Genomic DNA, 20,383 nt, shown 5'->3' on the forward strand with positions numbered 1-20,383 from the left:
TAATGTTCATAATTTCTTTATTTGAGTAAAGTATGTACATATTTATCAAGAGAGACAATTTCACTATTTTCCAGAAGCATGTAAGACAGGAATTTTCTTGGCCATATGGTCATTATGGTTTTGTCAGTTTCCTTCCAGAGTTTATTCTGATGTCAGAATACTACCCTTGCGAGTTCAAACATAACCTGTGAGATAGCAAACACATCATTAAATCAATGACTAATTCTTAGCAATCTTTAAAACAGCTTAGACTGTAAGCCAGGAAAGAACTATAGCTGCAACTCAAAAGCTACTTGCAAAGAACTGAAGGCTAATCCCCTTGTACATTACATGAATAAGCTAATCTTGATTTTTCAAATTGAGGTATATAAATTGCACTTATTATTACATTCTTCAATGTGGTAGTGGGGAAAAAACCCACCCCAACCAACCTCTATGGTGATGAGTATTACTATCATCCACTCGAGGCGCAGAGCATGCTTTTCATTCAGGTGGTTTCGCATTAGGTCTGTCAACTCCATGCAGTGCTGAAGCTTTTCATTCATTACCTGCAACAGATTTCAAACACAGGGCAAAGCTGGATTCTACACATTGTATGAGATCACTAAAGAAACAATCCATAAAGGGGCTCACTGTAGAAAGCTGTTAACGTTTCTGTGAAAGTGCAGAATGCAAAGTCTTGTAACATGCACAAGCAATGGGAGTTCTAATACAACTCTTATTTCAATGGAGTCATAAAAAAACAAATACAAATTTAGATATGCATATGCAGGTATTAAACAGCTGCTGGGTGACATTTAGTCACAAAACAACGCAAGCAAATAACATGCAGCTTATGGGAATGCCTCAAAAGTAGCTAAATAAGTATATAAGGTTGCTGTACCACTGGAAGAGGTATCTCATGCTTATTCTGGTAGAGCAGTAAGCATTACATTGTCCTGCATTGAACTGACCTGGGTGATCATGTCATCAGTAAGAAGACTGCTTCACATCACATTTTTTTTTTTTAAACTTGTTTTCTTGCACACGTTTCAGAAAAAGAATTAAAGCTCCTCTTCTTACAACTATTTAAAGCCTAAGTTAATGGCTCAGGAAGTACAGAATCCATTTAAGTCTAGGTGGTTGAGGCAGGGTTGTTAACCTAAACTGGGTAAAAGATGTGAGTGGGTTACGAACACAGAAAGGGGGATGGTGTACAGGAGCCTATTGGTCTTTGACTTTTATAAAATTAAAATAGACATTTGTGGAGCAGTCTGTAGCCTGGCTGAGCCAATGACAGTTGAATGCAATATGGAAAATTGTTAAAACAGTAAGACACCTACCTTAACTCTGCGATTAATATTGAGAAATTGGCATGTTTTGTCATAAAGCTCTTCCAGTTTTTCTCTATCCCAGTAGAAGTCAGGTGTTATTAGCAGGTCTGAACTCAGATTTATGCGGTGTCTAAAAAGAATGGTTACTACAGTAGTTCGAAGTTCCTTTTGGCACATATAGGAGCAAATATTTACACAGTAATTAAAATAAAAATTACAAAGTTTTTCTTGTTAAGTAAAATATGAGAAGGATCTCATTCGTAATAAAAATGCACATGTAGTCACTGTTTAAACTGGTAACATCTCCTGAAACTTTTCCAAGAATACTGTAATATGCACACCTTATGCATTAATTGCTTGTAATTTTTCATGATTTCCCCTATCTGTACAGAAGTCCTTCACTATGCTGGTAGCTCACTGAAGATGATCAATATGTGAATTAAAAATACAGGGGAGGTCCTTAACAGCTTGTTTCTATTAGAGAACTCTGTAAGTCTGACAATGCTCACTGGGGAGGGGAGCACAGTTCAGAACCAAGCCACTGTCTCAACATTATAAAGGCTAGGAAATAAAGTCTTCAAGCTACTCAGGTCTTTGTATCATGCACACCTTGATTTTTTAAGTTTTGTATGGTATGATCTTCAGTGTAACAAAAAAAGTTACCTTAACGCAAAAAGTTCTCCGATTTTCTGCATGACATCTGCATGAGATAGTTTTACCTTCCTTCTTGATTTTAGTATCTGCAAAGTAACAAGTTTTACCTGCCTGATCAAATAGCATTTACTAGCAGTTAAGAAGTCTGAAGTTGTACAGCCTGAAGTATATATGACTTAAAATCTAAACACATATCAGATTTAGTAACGCTTAAGTTTGGCTTCCATAGTACCTTGCTTATCTAGCTTGGTAAGAGTATTGTCCTTCAGCTGTTCTCCCAGGTAAGAATCCTGGAACGCTTTCTGTGAATCATTTGTTCTCTTTTAATACTACTGCTATTTTTAAGGCATGACAGTTTTCTTTTTTACCTTGCTGCTGTTCAGCTTTTCCACAGATTTCTTCCTCACTTGAAAAACCGTATTATTATTTATTCTCTTCATTAATAATAAATGAGGATTTATCTTTTGAACCCTATGAATCTTATTTTTGTATGCGACATCATACAGACTTCTTATTTTAATTACATCTCATGAGAAAGTGTAGTTTAAGTGTAACACTCATGAACTCTTAATTATGTTGAAATTACAGCACACTGCTTTGAGGCCAAGCTGTCGCACTATGCTATGTTTGGTCAGGCTTTTAAATGCTGCTTGTCAACATTTATTGAGAGCAAGCAGCAGTGGCACAGAGTGGGAAAAGTTATTCCAATGCAGTTTTCTCCATGCTGTGACCCAGCCCTTTACAGACTGCCAGTTTTTTGTCCCAGCCCTTTAAAAGTGTTCTGAGCTTTCTATCTTGATGGATTTACAATCAAATACGTAAAGTATCTAGTTACTTTTTTCTATATCTTCAGCTGTATCTACACTGATCCAGATTTTACATAGCACAGGAGAAAATGAGGAGAAAGATAAAAACAAGACCTCACCTCAGGAATTGACTGGATAGATTCCACAAAGTTATCCAATAACGATTCCCAAATAGCCAGTTTTACTGCAACACAGAGGTGACAAAGCATAATGCTGTGAGAGGCAGGGATGTATGCTTTCAAGTAATCATCTACATCTGCCAAAATACAGCACTGTTTCAAGACACGCTGACACAAGCATATCCATAGTGAGTTACCCATTGCACTGTACAACAAATGTATTCATACGTCTACAGACAAATTTGGGTTGCGTAACGACACAGATCTGCCTGCAGAGCCACTCTGAGCTCAGCTCTCCTCTCCAGTGGATTGGTTCAGACCCTGGAGAGGCTTTGCTTCAGCTTAGTATGGTGAGTTTGAGTGCTATACTGTGTATATGAAGCCTTTGCAAACTCCATTCCAAGGAGGCATCGCAGATGCTAGAAGTACTTAGCCTTGCTGGAGTCAAGCTGACTTCATGTGGTGCCAGTCAAGTTTCCACTGCATTTCTACAGCGTTGTGCAGAACTCTGACTCCATCTGTCCAGTGTTTGATGATGTGTGCTCAAGCTAGTGAGAATTAGCTTGTATAGACACCACCACCTGTATTTGTTGAAGCTAAATCCAAACTTAGACAGTCTCCAATTTTGTTTTTTTTTTTTTGGTGAATATAATGTTAACTTCAAATATTAAAAAACAAAAGAGTATTCTCTGGAAGTTGTTAATTGCACAAGTTCTCCTGTGTCTCTACTTGAGCCTTAAAGATGATTTCTACGTGGACATGTAGAAATCAGGCTGTTCTTTAATCCTTAGATTCCCAAGGAAGAATGAAGTAATAACATCTGACCAGTTCCAAAAATTACCTCCATCCACTCAGAGAAATTAAACAGAAAAGATTTAATTCTTGAACTCTTGTGGTCATAATTGTACTAGTCAAGAAGCACAATAAACCCAAGTACTGAGCATTCTTCACGTTCATCTTATGAGTAATCCAAGTCAGAGACTTTAACAGCATTTAATTTAGCCTTTGAAAATAGACATTTCAGCTATCAATGATTATTTGACATAGTTAACAGAAAAAAAAGCTTCTGTTAGCTTCTGTTGTGTCATATTTGACTTTGACTATACTTGCATCCCTTAATAATACTGAACATTGCACTGTCTTCCTTTATGGTGTACATGTTTCATAGTAACATAACTTGGCACCAGTTATCTCCTGGGAATAAATCCCTTGCTCCATTATACGTGGCAACACTTTTTCATGCTGTGGCTTTAACAACAGCAAAAGTAAAGGCTTTTTTCCTTAGTAGCTCTTTCTTCAGCAGTCAAGAACCATTTAGTTATTATGCTGTATGTTTTGATCAAGCAGTGCATCACTTCCAGAACACGCATTCTGTTTCGTGATGTCTTCTGTTTAGAGTTATGTTCCCCCACACAGTATATGAATCTTGTAATTTACTCTAAAAGCAGCAGAGGTTTTCCTTTAAAATCTTCTTGAGGATAGCATTATTGCTGCTAGCTTCTATTCCCACTTACTACCTCATTCTAAGTCTGAACAAGCAGAGATTATTTCCTCGGTCAGAAGCATCACTGCTAAGCCTGACTTCTTCTCAGAGCCTCCTCACATAAGTACCACCATGGCACACAGTCATTGCTAACAATCCTGGAAAATATGGCCTGAGACTCCAGTCCACACACTTGATGCTGCTTGACCTCCCAAGCTGAAAATCTGTTTTACAACTCTGGTTTAGCTGGTATCAAGTTTTTTTTTCTGTTAATGATGTCATGATTAATTAAGACTACTGGCAGCTTTTTAATACTGGGCTACACTCTTGACTACCCTAAAATAATCTCAAACGTGGGCAATGGGATGCTTAGTAGAATGTCTTTAGCAAAGTATTTCCTTAAGGAGTTCTGTTCATCTTTAAGATTTAAATTGCAAAAAGTAATTCACATTTAAGGAAGACAAAGTAAGAATGAATCCTCCCACTGATGTGCAATCAGTCTTTATACAGTTTATCAAAAGCAGATACTAAGTCTTCTCCAACCTTTCAATGTACAAGTCCCACTCACAATGGCACTTCACTAAATCTGTAGAATGAACTGATAGTACACAACAGTATGAACTCACCAGAAAGACACAGGGCATTTGAAAAGGCAAATTTCTGCAGAATGACTTCATCAGTATCCAGCTCAGAATTTAACAAGATTTCTCCCTTATGAAGCTTTGATTGCCCTCTGTAAGAACAAGATTGAAGCATCTTCATCGACTAAGCCAAACAGCGAAGAAACATTTAAAGAACAATTAATGCAAGAAAGATTGGTTGTTTTATATAAAGATAACGATCTATCTACATGGCTATCGCCCTTGTTGCATTTTACTCATGTTCAATACAAAAATAACCAAAACAGATAACTAAAAATAAGTTCCTCAGTCTTAAGACTATGTCAGGAATCACAAATTCCACAACTGGATAGTCCACACAGTTTTCAAATAGCCGGAAAACAAACAAACAAATAAAACCAAAACCCAACCAACTAAAAAAACCCACAGTTGTCCTCTTAACAAATTACTTTAAATGAACTCAAAACTCATTAGCTCAGCTTATGTTATTGTCTCCTGAGTAGTTTTTCAGTGCTGTTGGAAAATTACAAATAAATGACATCACCAATAACATTGATAAGTATCTCCACAGAGATCATTTGCTCTCCATGATGAAAAAAATAGTTAAAAAGACAGGATGGGTGCCAGATTTATCTGTCCACATTACTCAAGACATATCTTTCCTAGGAAGTGAAGTATGTTGTATGGGGCTGCTGAATCACGGCCTGAACCTTTGATTGATCACCTGAGGCAAGCAATGAGTCAGCCATGGAAGCACAGGTGAAGGCAATTCACCTGTGCTGCAGGAAGGGGTGGAGCCTGGCTGCACCTCTCCTAGACCCATTTAAGAGCTGACTGCCAGTGGGGAAAGATCTCTCTGGAGATCCGCTCCATTGGAGTTCATCTCACAAGTCCAGGACAGGGTGAGTGACTTTCTCTTATTTCTCCAATATAAATTCTATTAGCCAAGCTCCTGGATATACATCTATACCATCTGTATATCCACTGATTAAACATATGTGCAGAACACAACTTTGTATTTGAACCTAGAGTTTATCCAGAAAAATTCTGTACCTCCTTTAAAATCCAAATTGTCTCAATAATGGATATTTGTTTTCCCTGCAAGGCACTTATGTTCTCTTTGGGACACCTGAAGAACGTGCTCAGTTGTGTGGACGTGGAGCTTCATAATTTATAAACTCTAACATATAACCAAGTCATAAAGGTCGCTGATTGAAAGTTCAGCAGTTCAGCAAAATCCGTGAATTTGTGTTTACCTACTTGTTCTTTACCTATTTTACTCATTTGAAAAGAAAAAAAAAATTGGAAAGCGTATTTTTACCAGTTGCTTTCACTTGAATTTGTTTTAGAAGTCTGTAAGCTATTGAATAAACACAAGCACTTGAAAATACTTACTCTCCTATTCTATAGTTCATCTCTTCGTTTTCCCAGTGGACTAATGCAATTTCATATGGCTGAATTTCATGCTGTTCCAGCACTCGCATTATATTCTTCATCTAAGAAAAAGACAATGCATGTAACAGTAGTTACTACTGTAACATATTATCACTCTATGAAGAGCTAGCATGTAATACATTGATGAAGGCAACTTTCCTGCTTATTAATGTTATTCAAATAAAAACAAGTAGGTGTGCTAGTAACTTTTTTGTATTGGAAGGAAGCAGTTATTACCAGTTTATTTTGGAAGCTATGTGGACGAATTTTGTGCCTGTGAACAACTGCAAAGGATCTGTGAAGATGTCATTCAATGCCTGCATTTATAAAACAAGGTAAGGATTAACTACAGCAGCAGTAAAGACTTCAATGAAGAAGTATAACAGTGAGCTGCACAGACTTTGGCAGATGTCTGAGTGTGGGAAGAATCTTCAGGAGAAATACATCAGGTGGCCATTTCTTCCAAAACTACTAGTTTGCTAAAATCAATAGTTTTGTTTCAGTGACCATTATATATTCTGAATATTGTAGTTAAATATATGTATATACACACACATATATATACATATAAAAATATATACTTTTTTTTCATTTTTTTCAGTAGGGAAGTGCATGTTGTTAGGCCAACCAGTTAGTTACACTGCTTCCAGGGAAGTCGTGCTAAAACCATGCCAGAACTAACTATCGATCCATAATGCAGTATGCCAGATTTCAGGGGTATATTTACCTGGATCCTGATAGCCTCGTTGGCACTGTGGAGTCATGATCAATATAGTAATAGTTACACTGATAGCAAACGAAGAGTCTATTTCAAAACTACTTCCAGCTCAGAGTAAGATCTAACAAAGATTTACAGACCATAACCGACTGTGTGAAATTCACGTGCTTTGTAATACTTCATTACGTGCATACTTCCAAAGTTCTGCCATTCATCTGGATAACAGGAAATGATGTTTCAGTGGCAGCTTTCATTTAAAGTGATACAAAAGCTTCCATTAATCGAGAGGAGTTTATTCCTGGCCCAGCCTAATTTTATGGAAGGAACTACCTGTCACACAGTACATCTCAGTACACACAAGAGATCTTTTGGATTCATTAAGTGCAAACTCTCGCAATCAGCAGTGATTGCATCACAGAATCACCTTCTAACAAAACTGATGCACTCCACCTTGAAGCTAGTTTATTTTTTTTGCCCTCGCTATTTTTGGTGGGTGTATGGGAACTGCTAAGTCATGGCCTGAACCAATGACTGAGCACCTGGTGAAGGGACACAGCCAGTCCTGGGAGCACAGGTGGAACCAGGTTCCATGCCTCCCTAAGTCTCATTTTAGGACTGGCTGCTACCAGGGAAAGACTTCTACCTGGAGATCCCTTTCTTTGGAGTGTTTGGTAAGCCCTAATCCTTAGGATGGATAAGTGAATATTTCTTTCTTTCTTTAACTGGGTTGTGACCATCACCCTTTTTTGTAATTTAGAACTGGTTATCTGTTGTTATCTTTCCCTACAGTGGGGAGGATATTGCTCAACCTTACTGCGTAGGTATCTGAAAAAAGTATTTTACAATTTCAAATCTCAGTTACAACAGCCTGTAGTTATTACTACTTCTGTTAAGTGTCCATTAGCTTGAAATAGTTTTTCCTCCCCTAGTATTCATTCTGGAGTACTTTTAAAGAGCTATTTTGTCCATTAATAGTGAGTCCCTACACACCATTTTACTGAATTACTTTCAGTTTCAGTTCAACAGGCCTTTTTTTCTTTGTTTCAGTTCGTTAAAACTCATGCATAAAAAATACTGCCCCCGTATTTGAGCAAGGTTTTTGAAAACTAAAACAAAGAACTAAAACTTTTCACAGAATAAAAAAGGCAGTTTTTCTCTTTATAAATAAAACTAACAAAAGCACCAACTAAAGTTGCTCCTGACAGTAAGAATGTATCAGGTTCTCAGTGGTACTTAAACATGGAAAAAAAAAAATACATGAAAATTAGATTTTTCAGAGGGCAGAGGTGCCCAATTCATAAAAATCAACAGGAGTTGGTCAGCTAGTCTTCAGCAACACCTGTGAGTCAATAGCACAGTTACTGCCATAGCACCCTGCAAGGTTTGAAGGAAGACCTAGTGTATTTGTAGGCTAGCTGAGGTAACCCTCCAAAACAGACAGAAAATCAGGAGCGTTTCAGATCTGATACAAAAAACAAACCTGAATGCAGAAGTAGTTCACATCTGGAAGCAACTACTGTATTTTCATTTATGTTAGTGAAAATCTGTCTATAAATTGTCCATCTCAGTATCACCTGTTTAACATACCAATTAGTTTCACATATACTGCTTACAGAGAAGATCAATGCCTTTATCTATCTAAGCTCAAATTTACTTAACCACAGTAAAAGCAAAAAAAACCCTAGAAATATATTCATAAAAATAAATATGCCTGCAGCATACCCCTCTTGGTGGGCAAATAATCATAAGGGATACATTATTTCAATATTGATATTTTTTTAACAATTATACCAACCAATGAAAACCTTCCTTTAGGAAAAACTGCTCACTGGTAGAAGCATAAGACAATGTAAAAAAAACAACTGTTTTCAAACTTTGCCCCTTGCAAGTCATCCAAATGTAAGTTTTGACTTAAATGGCTCTGGAGTGATCTTTTACTGCTCGTTTATTTTCCTTCACATTCATTTCTTTTAAATAACCATATGTTGATTTTTTTTTTTCTGATTTACTTTTTCAGTATACATTGCTGTAGGGGGAAAAAAATTCTCTCTGCCAACCTCACGAGATTAAGGTTTCAGATTTTTGGACTTAAGAGATTTCACCCCCTTTGTACATTACATATCTATTCTGCACAGAAAGACAGGCTTAGAAGGTCACTTATAGGCAATGTATCAGGAACCCACACTCTTGAGGGCAGCAGCCGCACTTCTTAGAGAAGAATCACTGCTTTTCCTTCCTGGAGAGATCCAAGTTCTCAGAAAAAAAAACAAAGCACAATGGGCTTTGTGGGACTGACAAGACATCTGCTGACGAAGCTTTAACAAATGGTTTTTCTTTACTTACACTTTTCTCATCCACATTCCAAAACACAACAGCCCCTTCCCTGTGAATTCAAGGAAAAACTGAGGTGTAATTACACTATTTTAAATGTACTTTAATGCAATGCTCAAATTGTATGGTGGCAATTCTTGACACTATGAATTATGGAATTTAATACTAATGCACAGAGACTATGCAATAGTTGCTTTTTTAACCATACTTCAGTGTAAAATATTAAAATGTCTGGTTTCTTTCCCTGAGTAACTATGATTTCTTTTTTTTTAATTCTGAATCATTTAGATTGGACAGTTATTCCTTGAGCTTCATGAGGTGGTTTTTAGCAAACTGCGCTGCTTTTGCGGGAATGCTATTTGTAAGATAATGTTTCAGACATAGTTTATAACTTACCTGAAGAAAAAAATCATGCCAGGATCATCTTCTTTCGCGGATTTCTCAGTACCCATCACTAAAACGTTCGCAGCATCTAGTTTGAAATAAATGAACAAACAAAAGTTCAAAATGCAGAATTATTTAAACTTCTAAATGCCGTAGCTGCAAGCACAATTCCAGTTCAAAGTCAGTTCTGTATCCTATTTTTTCTGATTAAAAAGCTCTAATATAAAGCTACACAGCTTCTCTGAAGCGTCTCATGCTAGATAGGCTCAGCTATGATGCTGAACTTCACTGGAAACTATTGTTAATGAAATTCAGTTGTTTTAAAGAACAAAAGAAAGACTTAAGAAAAAACTGATGCAGGGCACAGTAAATAACCAAGAGCAGAATACAGAAGGCAGAAGTGGACACGTAGCATGGAAATAAGCCCACAGTTGTAGAGTAATTACCAACATCTCTTTCTCTTTTATTTAGCAAGGGACTAATCTGCACTCATATTTTGCTGACTGTGCTTTGATAGAAACCTGAAAAAGCATACCCCCAAGACAGCAGAAGTTACATCTGTGTTTTCCTTTGGATCAAAGCATGCTTTTGAAACAAATCTTCTAGTCACTCTCATTTACCATACTTTCGATTTGCATTGCAGAAGTGTCAGAATGCAAAACTGTATCTATTTTGCATGAAATTAAACTGAAAAACGAATTCCAGCCACTAATAGGGGTTCATTACAGGAGACCAGACTCAAGCCAGTGTATGCAGAATGTCTCCAGTGTGGATCCTGAGTTCTCAAACCAGTTTTTTCTCCTGCCCCCTACATATTTGCTTTGCTGTACTACTTTGCTAATGCGGGCATTGCTGCACTGGGACCAGGCAGACTAAGGTGACAGGAAGAGCTAAATAAATATAGGATGCACTTTTGCAAGTAGCTGAATTGAGACCATGCAGCTGATCTGTATGAACTCTTGAAGATTTCTCTTTCGCTTGCTATTCCAGTTCAGGAACAACTGATTTGATGAATCACTAGGGCAGGTTCTGGGTGTGAAGCTGGAGTTTACCACAGAGGAAACATTTGTCTGCACTTTCTCATTTGCCTTTTCAAGTATTGCCCTTACTTAATCTTCCTTTATCCTCTCCAGATAAAATATATACAGTGAATGTCCTTCTGGTTCCTTATAAGGAGGGCTACAGTATCAGCCTCTAAAATACTTTTAAGGTGGTTGAAAAAGAATGATATTAGGAAGAACGCTACAAAGCAACAAATTCCCACTAATTGCTAATTTAGATTTCTATATGCTAGTATTTTTCAAATGTATGAGATACAACTTTTGACTGGGTAACTTAGCATTGTTACATCTACATACCAACCACCACCAAGTTCGCTGTCAAAATCAAACAAACTTCCTGAACAACTTTGACAGAGTATCTATTGTAAGGAGTCAAAAACACACCATAAATAAATGAAAGAATTGGCAAAACCCACACTCCCAGAGTAAAATACCAGCAACAGTAACATAAGCATCACAGCAGTTCGGGATAACTCTATCCTGAAGCACTAAGAAGAGTGTTATTTTTAATCCAAAGGAACTACGAAAGAACATGGAGCCTATACTATGTAATGCCTTCTTTCTGAGAAAGACAGCCAGTTCTCAAGTAATCTTTATAAAGATCCACCGGAGTGCTGTCACGCTTGGTTTCTTCAGAGAGGCAACCGGACATTTGATAACCTCATGAAATGTCCATGAAGGATATCTTTTGCTTCACATAATCTGTTCATTCACAAGAAATAATAAATCCATTGCCAACATACGAAAATCACAGCTGTTCTAGGGCTAGAAGGACTTTAAGCTATAAAAAGCTCTACTTGTTCTTCTCTTGTAGTGCGCTTCAGCTATTTCCATGCCATACCTTCCCAAGTCTTCAGAGATACTTTGTATAGATCCGGAACCAATTATTGCTGAAGGGAACCATTCAACAATTACCAGGATATATTTGGCCCAGTATAAAGTATCAACTACATTCTCTTCACCAGAACTAAATATCTATATGTGTATCTTCTACATTTCATGTAGTCAGCAAGATTCTCTCTCATGTGCCTCCAGCCCTCAGCAACTTACATTAATAGAAATGTGGGTATGGAAAGAAGGTGCAACACTTCAAATTACAAAACTGTTGACAGCTGAACCTCTGTGGTATCACATTACTGAAACACTGATTAAAATAAACTTTCAGAAAATTTTCAGTTAGTGAATTTCTATAAAAGAATAATTTCTATTAGAAAATTTCACTTATGTTTCCTTGAATGTATTTTCAAGACCATCTGATTTTTTTTATTCTTTTAGTATAATAGTAATTTAGGAAAAAAATATTATACAGTAACAGCAAAATGATTAGCTTTAATTTTTATTCTATTCAAAGCAAATGGAATTTTAAATAGAGCTATATTTATACATTCCAGGGTATTACCAAAATGAAAACATATGAAGTTATAAAAATTAAATATCTCACCCATATTTCATTTCCCAAGATATAATACTGCTTTTAAGATGCTTTAAAAATCTACCTCTGGGCAAACTTGTTATTTCAACATATCCATGGGAAGTCAGGTCATGACACAGATTACCAAGATGATATTCATCTGCTGTTGCAAAGGCTGTGCACTGCATCAGATTCTGTGCCAAAGGAATAAAAATTTGAGTTAGGGAAAGGCCGAAGCAAGACGTACACAAGACATGCTCATGTTTGCCTCAAAGCAATCACAAGGGTGATGTTTTTCATTTATTCACTCTCTTCTACTGTATCACTATTCTGCTGTCCACTTGGTGTACAAATACTAATGAGATCAGTTACTCCCTATTAAGTGGGGAAGCAAACATAACCCACATTGATAGACTGAGATCCAACTACGTGTCACGAGTAAGTCACATCAACAAACTTCATGATAAGGCCACAAATGGAACCCCTTCTTCCCTCAACGGCAGTGAAATGCTTTGGCAGTACAGCCACGGTTGCTCACCTCTCCCACAGCCTATGACATACTGGCTGACCAGCAAAATCAAAAGCAAGACACCCTGAATACCAGCCTATAGATCTCTGAAGATGCATGGAGTCAAACTATCCCAGTCTGCTTAGCAAACATAAGCTCCAACTGCAAATGCTGTGTTCTGAGCACTGAGCTTACCTGCCCAGGTAACTCCTGGGACCTAAACCATCATAGCACTGCAGCACAGCAAGTCACAGACCTTCAGTGCCAGCCCAAACGCTGCACATCATCAGTGTTTCCCTCTAAGTGAAATCTTGCACTGACAACACAGTCTCAACTGAAACCACAGCTGAGTGGTACACAACAGCCAGAGTTTGTCTCCATGTTCCACAGTCCTACATAAATAAAATGCCACAGTGAAACAAATAACTGGCACCATGCAAGAAGATGAGGAAAAGTGATACTGACTCACAATAAGATCAACTCACGCACAGCAGAGAAATCAAACATCTGCGTAAAAGCTTTCCTGATGAATTCAACAAGGCACAATAAACCGGTCTACAAAACCTACTCCCCATTTTAAGCACATTTCTTTGTTCTGATACCTCATATATCCCATTAGAACGTTTTTCAGTACAATGTAATGGAAGATATCCAGAAAGCAATGCTTCTCATTGCAGATCAGTCGCTTTCCAGCTTTTTGTAACTAACCCAAGGGGTGATGTGACTAACAACAAATGTACAGAAGAGCTGTACTCATCTGCAAGTGCTTATATCCACAGTATGCTTCAACTTAAAATTCAAATAATATTCTCATGGCACTCATGTGCTATCAAACTGCAACACGTGAAAAGGTGCTCTGCTCCTTAAGGAGGCCCAGAACCAGGAAGCTGGGTCAAGGCCCACGTTTAAACGTTTTATTCTTAATATTAACCTTGTTGTCATTCCCAAAGTTTTGTTTACATCACTTTCTTTCAGTGACCACTAACAGTAATTCTGTAGTCACGTTCCCATGACTGTGCCGTTAACACAGTTAACTGCAGGTAACAGTGGAACAGAACTGTATTTTCAGTTCTCTTGCTGCAGTACCTTTGAAAAGTTGCATTCTTATAGTATCATCTGTACAAATCCGTTCCCAGCATCTAAACTGCCAGTGTAAATTATACATTTTAGATTCTTCCAGAAAGCTCTGGTTAATATAAGCACACACACGCTGCCATGAAATCCTTCAGGGAGCACACCGTTATCTTCTAGCTAGTATATCACCTGAAAATCCTTACCCTGATCTATACTTTCTGTAATTTAATTTGTCTTTGTTCACTTCGAGGTAGATGTGCTACAGGACAGACTGTTTAATTTATGGCTATGATTTTAGTTTTCATGCAAAGACTTTAATTAGCAGCAGAAGTTGGCTGCCAATATGTGCCTGAAATAGCAGTTTGCATATGTAGCTTGGATATGGTTCTTTTTTTTTTATCATTTTTAAACAATGCACTGTTTCACCTTTACTAAAATATTGTTCAGTGAGGGACATTTAGCATGGGTGTGGAGCTTAAGACACATATAATTTATGTGTCCACAGCCATTCTAGGTGCTCAGGCTTCCATGGTAGTTGATGGAGATGTAACACAGAGGTCCATAGTCAGCTCATCCTAAAACACCTGTGTCAACTGGCTGGTAAACCTTCATCCCACACTGTCTGTTACGTCACCTGCAAACTTGCCTAAAATAAAGGCAGCTCTGTCCTGCTGACAGCAACTCCAGCCACTTGCCACCTCCTCTTCCTGGCTGCACCTGGGTTCATTAAGATACAGTTTGGAGCTTCAAAGCAACCATAAGATCAGCCATTCTAAGTACTCATTTTCTGTATCATCATCCCCCCAGCAACTGCACAGGAACTATCATTCTCATAACTCATCCCTTGCATTTTGAGAATGCAAACATTTTTAAGGAAGAAAAGCCATAAAATGAACTTAAACTTATCATCATCGCAGGCATTCATCTTATCTCAAGGATACCTGCTACTCCACCTTCAGTTGATTTTCAAGCTTTGTCTAGGCAACAGCATTAAAAATCAACTTAAAGGCTCCTCATGTCTTGTGAGACCTTGTGAGATGAGTAACTAATCCGAGTAGCAGTGACACTACGCACTGAATGGCTAACCAAACCAGTTATCATGTTGCAGTAAGATCTCCATCTATCCTGAAAAACTGGTCTAATGATCATTTATCACTGCTGGTGCATTCTATCTGCAGACAGCACCTGAAGATGAGTGCTTAGAAGGTGCTTATCCATGGACCACTCTGCAAAAGAAAGTTGTTAATGAGCCCATCAAACAGAAAACATCAGGGACCTCAGGGTTCACCTAACTGAAAACCTACGGAGTCTACAGCATGTCTCCAGGGGCAGACTGTGAAGGAAGGCAGCAGCCAGCTCTAAGCTGCATTGGAAACACGGCTTATGTTACTGGAGGGATCTTGGTCACTTCAAAACATGCAGAGGAAGACAAGATCAGCTTTTTTGTGACACCAGGATTTAGAGAAAAATGACAGCATGGTGAAAAAAAAAATACATTAAGGATTCTCCATTCACAGTACCTATATCAGTCATCTTACCGAAAACAGTCTCACCTTTCAGTTAGCTCTTTACATTACGTATCTACAAGGGAGTATACATATAGGTTCCAAAGGAAATAGAAAAAAAAATAGCAGCTTATTCCAAAATGCTGTCAGCCTGCACAGGGTCAGGGTGACAGCCTGGCAGTACCCCTGTAGATGGAGCTGTATGTTTGACAAAACCACGCACTGTTTATCTAAAAATTGAAAATGGTTTGTTAGGTCCTAGTTTACATGATTTCTGGCACACTGTTTTGCAATGCGGGATCTTCCCCAGAAATGATATTAGTTCAGTCTACCCGGCAGAATGTTTTCAATTTCTTCAAAATGGAAGAAACTAAAAATAGCAGTGTGTATTACTTGCAAGGACATACATGAAACTATAAAACAAAGAAACTGTTAGCACTTCATACTGCCATTCAAAAACCTTAGGTATCTAAAAAAAAAGTCATTTAAATCCACTCAACAGCAAGCTCATAGTATAATCAGAAAGCTTGGAACAGTATCGGTATATGGTTAAGAGAAAATTCTATATTTTATTCTTTCAAAGCAACAGGAAAATTCAAGTGGGAAATGAATTTTCTACAATGGAGACTTGATGGTACATTATATCATACTCCTGTTAGTCATATAAGATACTAACAGGAGCTTATACGTCTGGAAGGCAATCATTAAGACATCACTTTCTGTGCTCACATTCAGCAGACCATATAATAGGCATATTTTGCAATGTGCAAGCTATTTCTGGAAGCACAACACTTGTCTCAATCTCATCTATAGTACTATTTTGTTAGCAACACGCTGGAACTCAGTTGTTATTGTAGCTTGAGGAGAACAACATTTCCAACTTCATGATTTTCCTTAGAGATCTTATATTCAAGTGTGCTTACAGTCTGCTTTGGCTAGAATTAGTAGGGCTCGCAAAGACCTATCTCAGGGAGTAACTGCTACAAGTATGCACTGTTCCAGTTACTCATCCTGTTTACCTGATTTTATCCACAAGAGATTGTTGTGGCAGTTAATCTGTAGACCCAGGAGCCTGGTGATCCAGGTGCTATTTCTACACATGGAATAATCTTGCTCAAGTTACACAGGCTACATCTGCAGCTCAGTTCTTCCACTGATTGCACAGAAATAACCTTCTATTTTTCTGAAATACTGCGAGGCTTCGAATGTTAAGTATAGTGATCCTCATTCACATGTTGCTACAAAAATATATTTTATCACTAAAAATAAATTTGCTGTAGTGTGAAAGCTATTTCACTAAGGCTTGAAATGTTGTGTCTGTTTATAAAAAAAATAGAAAAACACAGTCTAAACTGAAAGTTTCTGAAACCTAGTTTGAATATTTGTAAACTTGGTATTACTTATTCTCATCTTGATTTCTGTTAGCAATAGAATGAAGCCTTGATACTGGATGGAATTGGACAAGCAAGAATACCAATGGAAATTTAAGTTACTCTGAAAGGCAGATCTTGCTCCTCAATATTAAACATGAGAACATTGCCTTAAATAATTTTTAAAGGATTTCCTATCTTTCTGTTTTAGAAATCAACTCTCTTCCCTCCCCTTTGTTACACATTGCTGGTAAACCTTCACTTCATCTCCAAACTATCTGACACATCTGTTTCTACCAAGTTAGCTTCTGTCTGCAGAGTTTCAAATCCTCTGAGGTCATGGTCGGGTAAATAATGAAGTCCTCTTCATCAAATAAACATGTTAATTTCATTAAAATGTTAATCTAAACCCAAATCTAAATCTAAATTAAATTGATAAAGTTCCTTGAACAATATATAGAATGTAAATTCTGTTTCTTTACCTCCATGTCTGACAATAGCGGCTGGTTAGCTCTGGAGGGCTGCTTGGTCCTTGGTGCCTTTGGTGGCCTTTTAACTGGCTGGGTACTTGGTTTTGGAATAATTTTACTAGTTGATACAATCGAGTAAAATCTTGACGATATGTTCCCGAGCTTTTTAATATACTCCACATTGAGTGTGTAGTTTTCCATTGCTGCCAAGCCAAAACGTTTCCAGGGTGGGAAAAACATCTCCCCACCCTGATAATAAACACTTTTTCCCAAAGCAGATACATTTCCTTGGATCATTTGCCAATTCTTGACTTGCATACAGGGACTTGTCAAACAAGGGGAAGCAATCTTTGGAGCATACGAGTTCCCAATCTTCTTAGCTGTTCCGTGATCCGTTCTGTCAACATCATTATCCAGCTTTAGAAGACGATGTCCAGTTTTATTAAAACTTTGGCATCGGCATATTGTAGTTAAAGAGTGAAAAGATGTAGTTTGAAGGCGCAGGAGTTTCAGTCTCATTGCTTCCCTCTGAACTGTATTTAAGACAAATAAAATGCTCTATCAGACCTTGGGAAAGAAATACTATTTTTCCCTTAGCTAAAAGGTGAGTCATATTTTTTGGGGGTTTGTTAGTACTCCCAAACACAGTGATGGGTCTGTACAGCTTTTTCCCAATGCTATGGGACTACTCTAAGAACAAAGCACATTAATGAACTGTGTGCTTGCAATACATGGTGGGAGAAGCAGAACAGGCTGCTGGATCAACAAGTAAGCAGGTGCCTTTTTCATTTGCCGCTCACTCTGCACAGCAGTCTCTGCTCCCAGTAACCCAATGATGTAACTACTCATAAGCAAGCACTCAGCTTAAAAAGGGTTTAGGCTGCTGTGTGAGTCCCTCATACACTATAGAAGCAACCACCAGATTACTGTGTGCTATATTGAAATACCACCTACAAAACACGCACATTGACCAACATCAGCTGAAGGTCTGCATCACTAGCAGCCAAGAGCTGGCTGGATGTGCCTCTGGGCAGCCTGGTTGAGTGGTTGGTGACCCTCCACATAGCAGGGGGGTTGAAACTAGATCATCTTTGTGGTCCTTTTTAACTCAGGCCATTCTATGAAGAAGAAGAGCAGATCCAGCTCCGCTTGGCTGTCCTGAATGAAGGGAGAACCAAATAAATCAGATTATGGTGCTGACCCCACAGTTAAGTAACAGTGCAGACTGCTGGCAGGTCTACCTGTGCTGACAGGAATGTGTACTGTTATTCCAATAGCCCAGAACAAAAATGGGTTCCTAGACGTATTTGTGCTTCACTGTATGCAGTAATCAAATCAGAAAGCAGGCTTAGCATCTCAGTGGGTCTGCTGCACTTGCTGCAGTGCCAAGTCCTGCTCCCTCCTGCCGTCATTAACCAGGAACACTTCTCTAGTGGCACAAAATCAATGTTCAGCACCTTATTAACAAAAAGAAAAGTTGGTGAGTTGCATCGTTTGAGGAAAAGTCAGCGCAAGGCTGTTCTTCCCAAGTTATACAAGGGATATTCACCATCAGCTGTGCACCTCATGCAGCACTAAGATCACCATTTTCTGGAGGAGCACATCACTTAATGCAGAGAGTGAGGCCCAGATGCTGACTGGGCTCATTCTCATGTAACTTAATGGAGGAGAGATGTGCTAATTCTGACGGATGTTGCATGTAGTTGTACAAAAAGTGGCACGGAACACATTTAGGCTACGACAGAAGAAGTAATTGATGTCGGGTATAACTGTGCATGCTTTCAACTTGTAATGTTATTCCAGCCTGTAAACATGTCGCTGGCAGACGTACACGAATAAGCGTATTACTTTAATTTTAAGCTCCATCCAGCGTTCAGGAACGGTACACAGGCGCTGGGCAGGACGCACGGAGCTGACAGGCCGCGCCACAACCCTGTGCCGCCTCACGGCGCCGCGGCCGCTGCTCGGAGCCGGAGGCCGCCGCCCCTCCCCCGCTCCCCGGGGGAACTCCGCAGCGCCCGCCCGGCTTGCGCGCGGGGGAGGGGCTGCGCGCCTCCCATTGGCTGCGCGCCGGGGCGGGCGCGAAGTTAGCCGCCAAACAGCCAATGGGGAAAGGGCGGCGTTCCGCCCGCAGAGGAAGAACGAGGCGGCGGCGCTTCCCCCGCCCCCACCGTTCCCCTGAGGCGGCAGCCGCGGCCCAGGCGCCGCCCTGCGGCTGAGGGGCGCCTCGGCAGCGCCCGCCCCGTCGCCCCGCGCCCTACCGCTCGGCTACAACGGCTGCGGTACCCGGACGTGAAGGAAAAATAGGAGAGAGGCACCGGCGACGTTCCGGCTGCGGCACCGGCAGCCGGGAAGGACAAGGACAAACGCCGCCCCGCCGTACACTACAGGCGGGGCCCTTCCCTCGCCCCACAGTCACCCGCCCCCTCCCTCTCTCGGCGCTCTCCGTGCCCCCCGTGGCTCCGATCGGGACCGTTCCGCTCACGGCCGCCCGTTACGGCTCGCACGAGGCGGCGGCGAGCACCCGGCGCCGCCCGCCCTTCCCCTCCCTCCGAGCTCCCCGCCCGCCGCCGCGCGGGAGGGGGAGGCGGCTCGCGCCGCGCGCCAGCACTGACCTGGGGGAGGGGGCGCGCCTCTCTCCGCCGCGGGAGCCGCGGCCCCGCCCACCGCCCGCCGAGCTCCGCCAGGGCGCGCGCGGCCCGCCAGGCCCCGCCCGTCGCCGCGCCGCGCCGCGCGCCGGGTGCGGTCGCCACTCCAATAACGTCCGGCCGCCGCGCCAGACTTCCGGGGGGCGGGGCAAGATGGCGGCGGTAACGGCCTTACCGGTCTCCCTCTCGGCCAGGTTTAAGGGGTCCGTCGGGGCCCGGCGCGCTCGTTACTGGCTGCGGGGTGAGGGGCAGGAGGGAACCGAGGGCCTGGCCGCAGCTCCCTGCCCTCCCCGAGACTGTCTGTGGGCGCCGGGCCTTCCGCCGAGGCCCGCGGCCTAGCGGCTGGTGCTGGGCGGGGGAGGAGCCGGGGGCCGGCGCTCGGTCCCCTGCGGGCGAGCGGAGGCGGTGCCGTGGCCTGGCCCGTTCCGGGCGGTGCCGGGAGGTGGCGCTGTGGGTGCGGGGCTGGGGCCGCCT

General features: G+C 40.6%; 2 protein-coding genes across 9 annotated transcripts in view; one reads left to right on the forward strand and one right to left on the reverse strand.

The window, feature by feature from the left end:
• RMND1 (required for meiotic nuclear division 1 homolog) lies at positions 1-20,278 on the reverse strand. 8 transcript variants are annotated; one of them, XM_085217040.1, is made up of 12 exons: positions 20,085-20,278; positions 17,274-17,794; positions 12,420-12,528; positions 9,875-9,950; positions 9,491-9,530; positions 6,391-6,491; positions 5,002-5,108; positions 2,893-2,957; positions 1,977-2,053; positions 1,323-1,443; positions 432-548; positions 1-185 (listed from the first exon to the last, which is right to left on the reverse strand). In XM_085217040.1, exons 2-12 carry the CDS (start codon positions 17,778-17,780, stop codon positions 153-155), a joined length of 1,353 nt encoding a protein of 450 aa, XP_085073166.1. In that variant the 5' UTR covers positions 17,781-17,794; positions 20,085-20,278; the 3' UTR covers positions 1-152. The 8 variants fall into 8 exon arrangements, 4 of the variants coding, with proteins under 4 accessions (XP_085073166.1, XP_085073165.1, XP_010705489.1 ...); XM_085217039.1 differs by lacking the exon at positions 20,085-20,278 and adding an exon at positions 19,877-20,011; XM_010707187.4 differs by lacking the exon at positions 20,085-20,278 and adding an exon at positions 18,227-18,419.
• The window catches only part of LOC100542625 (coiled-coil domain-containing protein 170), a 56,520-nt gene continuing 56,117 nt past the window's right edge, over positions 19,981-20,383 (forward strand). Inside the window, exon 1 of the mRNA XM_085217037.1 lies at positions 19,981-20,112. Within this exon, the coding sequence (XP_085073163.1) occupies positions 20,063-20,112 (50 nt within the window). The 5' untranslated portion in view covers positions 19,981-20,062. The remainder of the gene's footprint in view (positions 20,113-20,383) is intronic.

The sequence above is a fragment of the Meleagris gallopavo genome, chromosome 2 (genome assembly GCF_905368555.1).
Source record: "Meleagris gallopavo chromosome 2, MGAL_WU_HG_1.1, whole genome shotgun sequence".
Lineage (NCBI taxonomy): Eukaryota > Metazoa > Chordata > Aves > Galliformes > Phasianidae > Meleagris > Meleagris gallopavo.

Bases quoted from the DNA above. Each gene is read 5' to 3' on its own strand.
- RMND1 (XM_085217040.1), bottom strand. From the start codon at position 17,780: ATGAGACTGAAACTCCTGCGCCTTCAAACTACATCTTTTCACTCTTTA. The intron at 12,529-17,273 runs GTAAAGAAACAG...CCTTTGGCACAG, and splicing joins CGCTATTGTCAGACATGGAG to AATCTGATGCAGTGCACAGC. The intron at 5,109-6,390 runs GTAAGTATTTTC...TTGTTCTTACAG, and splicing joins ATGAACTATAGAATAGGAGA to AGGGCAATCAAAGCTTCATA.